Source organism: Apaloderma vittatum, unplaced genomic scaffold (genome assembly GCF_000703405.1).
Source record: "Apaloderma vittatum isolate BGI_N311 unplaced genomic scaffold, ASM70340v1 scaffold11406, whole genome shotgun sequence".
NCBI classification, from domain to species: Eukaryota; Metazoa; Chordata; class Aves; order Trogoniformes; family Trogonidae; genus Apaloderma; species Apaloderma vittatum.
The window spans coordinates 91,611-102,355 of record NW_009720115.1 but is presented as its reverse complement, the minus strand read 5'-3'; the positions used below and the strand labels follow the sequence as shown (position 1 = coordinate 102,355).

At 41.8% G+C, this 10,745-nt stretch overlaps 1 protein-coding gene across 1 annotated transcript in view; it reads right to left on the bottom strand.

Moving 5' to 3' along the window:
- The window catches only part of HDAC4 (histone deacetylase 4), a gene marked incomplete at its 5' end in the record, with an annotated part of 152,471 nt that extends 147,907 nt beyond the window's left edge, over positions 1-4,564 (bottom strand). Inside the window, one exon of the mRNA XM_009870903.1 lies at positions 4,489-4,564. Within this exon, the coding sequence (XP_009869205.1) occupies positions 4,489-4,564 (76 nt within the window). The remainder of the gene's footprint in view (positions 1-4,488) is intronic.
- Between the last annotated feature and the right edge of the window lie 6,181 nt (positions 4,565-10,745).

Genomic DNA, 10,745 nt, shown 5'->3' with positions numbered 1-10,745 from the left:
AAGAGCGGTCCCAAGGGCTGAGGAGCAGTTTCATGGTAAAAGCAGCAGCAGGAGGTCAGTGCGGCCAGAGGCAGCGACCTGGCTGGAGAGCAGGGCTGTAGCCACATGTAGAAGAGCCATTTCAAGCAGCCTCATGCAGAAGACACAGCCTGCTCATCACCACCGTTAAGACAAGCCAAGCCCCTGTTGCTCTTAGAGAAACTGCTCAGCAGCAGCAACCATCATGCTTTAACCCAGTCATTCTTAAAGTTTTGCAGGAGACTCCTCAAAAATCGCATCGGAAAACCACCGCTGATTACTTCTCTGACGTTCAATGATGGTCGACCAGGCTACCAGCGTTTTCCAGATCACAGCTGGAGAACAACCTCAGGAAGGCATCCAGCGGCTTTCCACCTGCCCCACAACAGTAACTAGAGAGAGGTGTTCACATTAGGTGCCAGAAGCCCAGCATCTTCTCCTCAACCTCTCCACACATCTGTACTCTGCAATCGGTATGTCCCAACACTCAGCCACAGCAATAAAGTATCTGATTTCACTATCGCTTTTATCTCGACTTGGGAATGCATCCCTGAAAAGCCAATGGAAATGTCACGGGAAGGGGAATTTCTTTCCTAATTCAGTAACTGTATTGTACTTAGACATCCCCAAAACTTCACATTAGGCCATGACCAGCATACTGGGGAAGCACGGCTGGTCAGCTGAGACTGTCCACCCCGATTTGCGGTTTTATTACTTTCAAGTCTTAAAAAAAGTAGTTTCCATCTTACATAAGTAAAAGGCCAGAAGTGAATACCACAGATATCAAGCTGCTTCCACATTTCTAACACTAAAGAAATTGCTTAAGATTGTGTTGTAAAAAAATGACCAACCATAAAGTTTCTACCAATATGGAAAAATGGAAATATTTACGGGAGGTAAAGTGCTATCAACACTATAAAGAAAGAAATCTCCTTCTACAAATTATGCTTAAAAAAGACCTATTTGGTAAATCTCAAGGATGGCACCAACAGTACACAAGTGATGTTTTTAAGAGAAATATCTAGAACGTACTTAGATATTTGCATAATCCAGGTCTGTAAGACCAGCCCCCCAGCTACGCACTATGGAAAAGACAAGAGAGCTCTGTCCCCCCCTCCTCATATATGAATCAGTCCCCTTACGCAGATTGCAGCTAAGTTCACATCTAAAAAGAAGAAAACCACGATAAAGTAATTTAAAAAAAATACTTAAAATCAGTATGCTAACTTGCAGGATAATTCCTTGACCTTTCCACAAACAATCTGCTGCCACTCACCAAACCACTTCCGTGCCCATGTACCTGAGCAGCTTTCTCTCCTGCTAAATTTGGCCCCCTCAATCGTCATTTTCCATGTCACATTAACTAAAAATCATCTGATGCTCTCAAGATCTCTGAATTCAGCAAGTAAAAGTTAAGGAAAAGCGTGCAATAATCTCAACAATTTATCCCCCCTTCCTCCTCCAGGCCAAAGATGCAGTAATGCTCTGAAGCCAGAAAAAGAGAAAGCAGCATTATCAAAGAGACTATTATTATACTCCTGTGCAAGGTTGTGGGGGTTTTGTCTTGTTCTACTTTTACAAGCAACTAAAATTCAGAAGTACCAATTATGGGAGATACATTTTTCAAAAGAGAAAATGTTTCCCTTCCTCAAATTATTCCTTAATTTATGCAAAAAGCAGAAAGCTAAATGATTTTCCTAAAAACACACCTTGCCAATGACTGAGCTCCATTCTACTCAACCCAATTCACACCTAAAATGATTTCATGAGAGGGCTCCAAGCATTTTTATTTTGTATTTGAGATGTTTCCATAGGACGGAGCATATTTAGGATCTGCATATTGTATATCCCTTTTTTACCCCTTTACATCAGAGAAGAATGGCTAACAAGGATCAAACTTCTCCTTCCCCTGGTTCATGGCAAAGAAAACATTTTGCTTTCCTACAAGCACACCACGATGATTTTATCTTAACTAGAAATGTAGTTCTGGGGATAAAGACTCATAGTCTGCTCAAGTTTATTCATAATGTGGGCTACAAATCAGTCACTCTACTATAATCAGCACAGGATACAGTTTTAAACAAAGTATCCCAGGACATATCTACACTTTTTTTTTTTCCTTAATCTGTTTTTCAACACCATTTTTTTAGCTATGCCTGAGACTTGGAACAACACCCCACAAACCCACACATAACTTGTTTTTCCAGAGCAATACTTAGTATTACTTCTCCTTTCTTCTCTCAGAAGGATCTGCAGTAAAATCCTAAAGGTAATGATGACAAAACACAGGCACAACAATGGCTCGCCGGAGTGGCTAAATCCCTCAAACCGACAGCAACTTTTAACGGTTATTTTAAAAACCCACCAGGACACATAAGTATAGGCAGGCACCACACTTGAAAGTCAGCCCATGATCCACTTCCAAGATCAATGACATTTGCTTACATTGACAAACATGCCGAAACACCTTTTTGCTTTTTGCCAAACATTGTGCTTCCAGGTTCTTGTCGCTGTTCTGCAAATCCAAATACAAGACAGATATTTCAACACTGCAGGGCCGAGAAGATTTCACCAAAATTTAGCAGGACCTGAGCAGGCGTAGGGCCTGAGTGAAGAGCGCCTGGGTGATCGCTGTCCAGAGCCAACGCTGCTTCTTGCACAAGGTCACATCTTCATTCCGGGTCGGTCCTACCCTTCACCCATTATACGCACAACCAGCCTGAGCTTTGCAGCAGAGGACAGGAGCTCCCACAGCTCAAATGCTGGCAGAAGCCATTCAACAGAGACGTCGCTGCCTATCTCTCATCCCACCCACATAAGCACAGCTCCCCAGTGCTGGCCACCTGTTTATTCTTTCGACAGGCACACAGGTGAACTGTTAAGAATAATCAAAACGGAGTCCAAACGGTAAGAATGCCATAAATCCTGTGTGAGTTTATTACTCCTTAAAAAAAGAGTCCTTTCATCTGGGGAAAAATAGTCAGAGCACACCAAACTCTACCATCAGGTTACCCAAGTTGTTAACCAGCATCAGCCTTTGCCCTGAAATATCTCAAAAAGGACACATTAAATGTAAAAAGTAAAAATGAAATCGATTTAATTTAAAAAAAAAAGGGTAAAAGACTAAAACGCATCACATTGACGATACTTGCCGCTGATCCACTGACAGAAAAGAGGACTGTGACTCCTCTTGTGCAGAGCCACAAAGTTAATCTAGCACATGGATATGAAATTGGGAGTAAAATCTTTAAGTCGACCTGTGTTACCACACTAGTCTTAAAATGAGAAACTCTCTCAGGGTTAGGAAAACACAACCTCCCTTACCTGACTTACAAGATTTGGAGCATATGGACTGAAAAGAGATTTCTCAGAATCCAAAGCCACTCATACCTGGTAAATGAGGATCTCTTCTTTTTTTTCCAACACAATAGCTCTACCTTCATAAAAGTTTCCTTTCCCAGATACGCATTTAAGTCCACAAAAATCTAGGTTAGGTCACTCCCCTTTCCCTCCCCCCCCAAATCTACTGAAGTTGTATTGAATAAGCCTCGTTTACATTTTTCCAACTTGCATTACCAGAAGCACTTAGATCTTTTGCGAGATCTCTTCCTTAACATAAAAAGACCTAAAGGCATTTTGGAAGGCAACAGAGAAGGGAAAGTTGGGTTTTTGGAAAGCTCAATCTCCTACCTGGAAAGTACATAATGTCTCATATATCCTTTCATCCCTAGTACACATATCTCTGTCTGTTCACACCTGAAAACAAAACACTTCTGGAAGAGAGAAGGGGGAAACGCAAAAGACAGGAGCAGATTGCTTTCGTGTATTGTGACCAAAACTTTGGTTTCCATCACTTGCAAGCGCTAAAATTGCGAGCTGAAAGCTCTCTCTCAGCTCCAAGAGGAGGAGTCAGTCTCCAGGAGGAACACTGCGGCTGCTGTGCCTGCTCCACACCAGAAGGACAAGACCTACGAGACGCTGTAGCAGGATCATTAGAAGAGGGAAGAAAATCAAACAGCCCAGAGCCCAGCGTGATAGGCTTTGATCAGCCTGCATTCGGCTCCTCACTTCACCAGATTTCTCCTTAGTGGGAGCAGCAACTCAAAAACCTACTTTGCTTCGCAGCGCTCCTTTGAGGCTGTGAAAGGACTTGTAAGGTGCTGCTTTGTTCTGCTATCTTCTCCTGTCTCAGGAAAAACAAGCAGCTCCAACCAGGTTAGGTTCTCTTAGCCCCCCGCCGAGGGTGAGGCTGAGCACTTTTAGAGATTCTCAAGGCTGCCGTGTTCCATCCTCCCTCCACTCCCAAATCCCACTCGCACAGCCTGGGAAAGTGGATGTGTGCAAGTTCTAACACACTTTGTTCCAGCATTTTACATTTGCATTTCACTCTCCCACTTGCAAGATCGAGCTGCAGAATATTTTACTGCATTCCCAGAATAGGAGCAACATTTAATAAAAGTTTCTTCTTACCAGAGCTAGGCATGTGGTTCACTCTAGGTGGATTCAACAGCTCTACTGGCTGGTCTCTGCCAGAAAGCCCATCTGGAAAGAGGAAAAAAAAATATTGGTTTTTTTTTAAATCCCATTTTCAAGCAGGAAAAAAAAAATCACTAACCAATGTACATCACTAATCAATGTAAAAAAAACCCCACAAGCAGCACAAATCAATAGAAACAAGAACATTAACAGGACAGCTGCCTAACGACTGCTTACACTAAAGCATAAAAGATACTGTATCCCGAATTGCGCTCAGGTTTTCCTCGCCTTTAAATCCAAAACAGGTACTCATCCCAACCCAAGGGAAAAAAAAAGCCTATCAGCTTATAAACCTTACCATTCAATAACTAAATTGCAATTCATTCCTTGCTCAGAGAACCGAGTGAGTTAAGACAGAGACGCAGCCCTGTGAAGCCAAGTTGAAGAATGGCTGTAATATGCCAGCGAGATGTTAAGGAAAACTGACAAATCACTGCAGGAGATTAAAATGCATAGACATGCATAATAAGCCCCATTTTGCATAAGTTTGGATTTCAGAAAAGGCATTAAAAACATACTTTGTAAATGATATGCAGAAATCCATCGTGCTGAAGCAGTTCTCTATTTAAAATATTTCAAAGATTGTATCTTGCATTTAGGTAGAGTTAAAACAGAAGAACAAGAACGCAGTACCTACCTGCTGCAGACTGCCAGACCAGATTTTCTAGTCACCCATTCCCCTCCCATTTAACCCCCTTCCAAACTGAAGAAAAAAAAAAAAAAAAAGCTAAGTTATGTTTTCAGTACTGAGATCATGAATACTTGAACAGAGAAAACTTATCTCAAACCCATTTGTTCCACTATAAATTCCTCCACCTTTCCCGGTTCCATCTCCCTTGTTTCCCTCTAACGCCTTGCTGCAGCACAGATAGGATCAGGCCAAACCCTGTCTGAAGACAAAGACGCCACCCCACCTCTCAGTCAAAGGACGACAGTATTATAAAAACGTTAAGATGTCAGCAGAATGTTAAAAAACATACAAAAATTTTTTTAAAAAATCATTAAAAAAATAAAATAATCATACTTTGTTTTCTTCTCCTGGTTTTCTCTATTCCAGGTTTCTGGAGAGAAAGCACAGTTGGGTCTTCTCCACCACTTGCATGGGTTTGCCTCCAGTGCCCACAGCCAAGATTCAGTGCAGCCTCAGGTAGTAAATCAATAAATTAAACTATAATCATGCTGAGCTGTCCCTCTCAAAAAGTAATATAGTTTATTCACATTGTATTTTCTTTTCTTTTCCTTTGTTAATTCTAGAGCCAAGAGAGCGGCTGGGCTTGCTCTACCAGAGGGACCAACCTGCAGCATCAGTGGGATTACGCTCAGCCATAGCAAAAAAAAAAAGTATGATCCTCCCCAGTTACTAAAATGTCAGGGTTTACAGATCTGTTTTTTCTTTAAGACATGCACTTGCTATCTCAGCCCTTAGTAACTTTTTTAATTCATTGGCAAACTGCAACTCTACTTGCTGCTGAAGCCTTTGCTATGTTTTTGCACTGAACATGCCAGCATCACCCAGGGATCATGAGCAGCTCCAAAACTCATCTCTTCAGCCTGCCAGTAGCTTAAAAAAAAAATATTTAAAAATTATATATCTCGCTGCTGGGCTCTCTCCTAGCAATGAAGAAGTAGCCAGCCCAGCAGCCAGCCGGCACGGCACGTGTACCCGCTCCAGCTCAGCTCAAAAGGGGAGCAACACGCAGCAGGAAGAGGTTACGAACAGCCCTGGGAGCTCCCACTTTATCCTGGGAGGAGGAGTCTTTTGGGTTTCTCCCCTGAGCTATTACAGATTAAGATGTGCTTTCAGAGAAGGACCCATCTACAAAACAGAGCTTTGTGCCGGCAGCCCAGGTGCTGTGAGACAAACTGGGTCAGTTTTGACAAAAACAGCCATTTTTCAGCAAAGCAGTTGGAGTGAAGGTGCCCTCTCTCATGCTGAACCCAGCAGTTTTGAACAAGTGACGTACCAAACCCACACCTCCAGCTGTGCAAAACCACTGACGGAAAACAAGTGACAAGAGCCCACCTATTCCCAGCACGAGTCCGCAGCTCCAGCTATTTCGGCAGGCTCACCTGGCTGGCCAGGCACCACGGATGGGCACCTGCACGAAGCAGTGAATCCACTTCGATGCCAACCAACCTGATACAGACTATTTATTTTGTCATCTGTGGACTTCCTCCCCCCACTGTTGTGAATTTTCAGGCTCCCCAGTGCATCAGAGATCATTAACAAAAGTGTTGGTTAGTGGGGATTTTTACATCAAATACCTGCAAATAAAGAAATCAAATAAATAGGAATAAAGTATCTGTATTTTTCAACTAATTTAAAAATAAATTAAAAAAGACAACCCAACACTCTTCAATCTTTGTTTCAAAACGATGTGAACACAGAAGCTCACTTTCTAGCATCTAGTAGAGTTTGAGGTTTGTCGGGGGCTTTGGGATTTTTTTTTGTTTGTTGGGGTTGTTTTGTTTGGTTTTGTGGGGTTTTTTAAAATTGAAGATGCTGCAAACAAACACACATTCTGCTCTGTTGCTCCCCATACTGCAACTACAAAACATAAGCAACAGTGAAAAAGCTCAGAGATATTTCAAGCTCATTTTATAGAGCTACTATGCCTCAGTGAAGGGGCTGCACATATTTAAGAGAAGCCTATGCTCTGGAACCAGACTTTTCAAGCTGGAACTCAAGTTTTATCCTTCCCCAACAGCCACAGGCCACAGCCAAAACCTCCTACTGCAGCCACCACCACAAATGCAGGCAGAGTCTATCTGGTTTCAGATACCACCTGCTTGTCAGGACACTTCCCCAAAATCACCACAGTCCTACATTGGGGCAGCAACTTACGATGCAAAATCATCTTTTGCTCTAGATTGTGGTGGATGCACAGAATCTGTATTACTCAAAGCTGTGATGTTTCATATATATATACACACACATATACGTTTCGCCATATATATATATGTTTCGTCATATATATATGTTTTGTCAATACTCAAGAAAAAACTGATGGTCTTGGACTCAAACCTTTGTTGTACATTGGCTTTTGAGTCCCAAAACAAAGCAAGAAAAACCGAGAACATAGATTTGGCCTCTGACAGCACTCAAACATTCTTGCTGTCTTCTCAGCTTCCTGCAAGGAGCTAAAGAAGCTACAAGAAGCAAAGAAATAATTTAAAGAGTCTTGGCAATCAGTTTATTTAGGAAATTTAAAATACCTCTGCATTTATTGAAGCATCAAGTGCCCACACAATACCAATCACGAAAAACCCAAACCAAAGACACCAAAAACCTTAAGCCTTCTGAAAAGAACAGAAAAGTCCCTTACACTGGGGTCTGAAGGAAAGCTTTCAAATCCTAACTGCGTTACACCTAATCTTCATCGAATACTAAAATCCATGCACCCAATATATCAGGATTCCTCCTTGCTCAGCGATATTGCTGCCCACAAAAGCGCTTGCTTTGATTGATTCCTTCTCTCAACCAGATGAGCTAAACTGAAGTCAATTTCTTAAAGAATTAGCTGGTAAAAAACCCCTGCGAACTGACCACTGAAAGATGGGAGGGCTAAGCTGTGATTATGTGCTCTATATAATTTTAAAAGAGAAAGAAAAAAAAAAAACCCTAACATTTTGCATATTCAACCACACTGCTTCACGGATGCTGTTGCACCATTCCACCGAAGCTAACGTGGGGGATCTAAGCCTCAAGAAAAATGTGCTTTGTGCTACTGCTGCACTGAGTTTTCTTATCACCGCTGCTGAAGACTCTTCTAAATCGATGGAGGTATAGTCGTCCTTTGTGTGACAAGGGAAAAGCACAATGGTTTACACCAACACTCAAAAAGCACTGAGTGGCCTGGGTCTGCAAATGCCAAAACGAATACAGTTTCCATTATAACCAAGTTTTATCCCCTCCTCCTACCTTTACAAAGCACTCGGTTCCGATCTCCTCCATGTTTCACCATGTATCTACAGACAAAAGCGGGCAGGGATGGGAAGCAGCTTGTCTTACAGCCATGGGCAGGCAAAGAAACACGCAGAGTTCAAACCACGCAATCGTGATTTGACTCTTTTACAAGCCACAAACCTCGGTTTGAATAGTACCAAGATGAACCAGATTACCGACAACATTTACAAGCTCTCTAACTAGCCAATTTTTTCCTACGCTACTAAAATAATCGTCAAGGAAATGCCCTTTTGAATTGGTTCTGTACGAACCAATGTAATGATTTCACCAAAAATACCAGAAAAGAGTTGGGGTGAGTTGTCCCAGCTGGGCAGAGAGGCTGAATGGGGCAGACTAATGCCAGGGCTGACAGCAGCTGGCGACACAACGATGCCTGCAGACTGTCCTGAGCAAGATGCTCGTGAGGGAAAGACAAACTGCACCATCCACTGAGCCTGGAAGGAGGCAGACACTAGCTTGTCTGATTTACGGCTCAAGTTAGAGAACATTTAGCGTAGCTTAATTTCCAGATGGGTAATTCTACTCATTAATTAATAAGATGAAGCCATTCTTCACTGATGGGAATTTGAACACTTTTTACGCTACTCCAGTTCAAAGAACCGCTTAAGCTACTTTCAAAATATATACAGGACAGGTTTAGAAGTAGATGAGTTTGGAGGATTTAAATGTCAAAAACAGGAAAACAAAGATAAGATGGCTACAGTGAACTCCAGAGTAAGGCAGAAACATGTGCAGATAAAAACCCTCAGAAAAGATGAAGCATCAAAATAAACAGCAACATCCAAGGCAAAACCAAAACAGATGAGGACAGGGAAGTACAACTTTATAATTACTTTTTTTAAAAAAAAAGAAAAATAATGAACAAAAACGGAAGGTTGGAGCATCGTGAGCTCTTAAAGAAAAGTGTAAGCAGCCTTACCATAATTAACTCTGACGAGTTTAAAAATGCAGGACAGAACTGGGAATTAAGAGGTTATTTAAATAGTTTTCCATGTATTTAGATCTTTCAACATGATGCAAATCATCCTGGTCTACTTGAACTCCTTGAGTAAAGTGATGAACAACCAACAATTATCTTTAAAGGACACACAGAGTACAGGAAATGTCCTACAGAACCGTAGAAGTAAAATTTTAAGAGAGTCAGGAGAGAAAGGCAGGAGTAGGAGGTAAAGAAAACTGGCATTATTGACTAGAATCTAATTTCCTGAAAGGACCATTTCAAGAGGCAGAACAAAAAATCAGGCAACAGGAAAAGCAAGACAGATAGATCAAGGCAAAGTTGAAGGTAGGCAAATGATGTGGTTCTCTGCCAGTATGTTTGGCTGGCAAAAAAAAAAAAAGTTTTAATTTTACTCAAGTTTTGTTTAAGAAAAAAAAAAAGCCCAAACCCCAAAATACAACACCCCACATTGAGAGGCTCCATGGGGCACGTCAGTAATAAAAATCAGATCTTTGTGAGTCACCCGAAAACAAGTACACACCTAGTTTAAAAAGCCCACTCAGTTATGTCTGCTGCTGAATCTCTTACATCCAGCATATTGCAGTAGTTCACAATTTACTGGTAAGAGCAATAAAGATGCATTTAAAACTCACGTATGCCCTTAGACCACAGAGATGCCCCCTTTGGAGCATGAGATGCAGAATCTAGCGACAAAGTGGAAAACGGACGAACGCAAGGTGAAGTGAGAAATGAGTCATCTACTACCTTGATGATGATAGATAGTGAAATGTACAATTACAAATGAGAAATACCTGGCGAAACAAGGATACAACAAGAACAAAACATTTAAAGGCTTTACAAAACTGATCATTCACCATTTGGCAACGACGTAGAAGACACGAGTTCGGTCCAGGATGCATTAGCAGCGCATATTCAAGCCAGGAGAGGTCATTACTCAGGGACACGGCAGCCTCTGTGGCCAAAGCACTGCCCTTGAGTTTAGATTCAACACCAGTAAATGAACTCTAGGCAACCACGGAGAAACTCTGAGGAAAGATTTCAAAGAATGAGACTGTGTCTACAGAACTTGGTAGCTCTTCCAACATCAGCCTGTTCTCAGTTGAGGAAAGATGATATGGTGGCCTCGAGACCTTTTCAGAATGAGCAATTATCTGCTAATGCAGGGAGTTTGAGACCTCTTGACCAAAACCATTTCTGGTCATCTTTAGTCATGTAATTTCTGGACAACACTTCCCTATGTAGCAGCAATCAGTTATTTCTGAC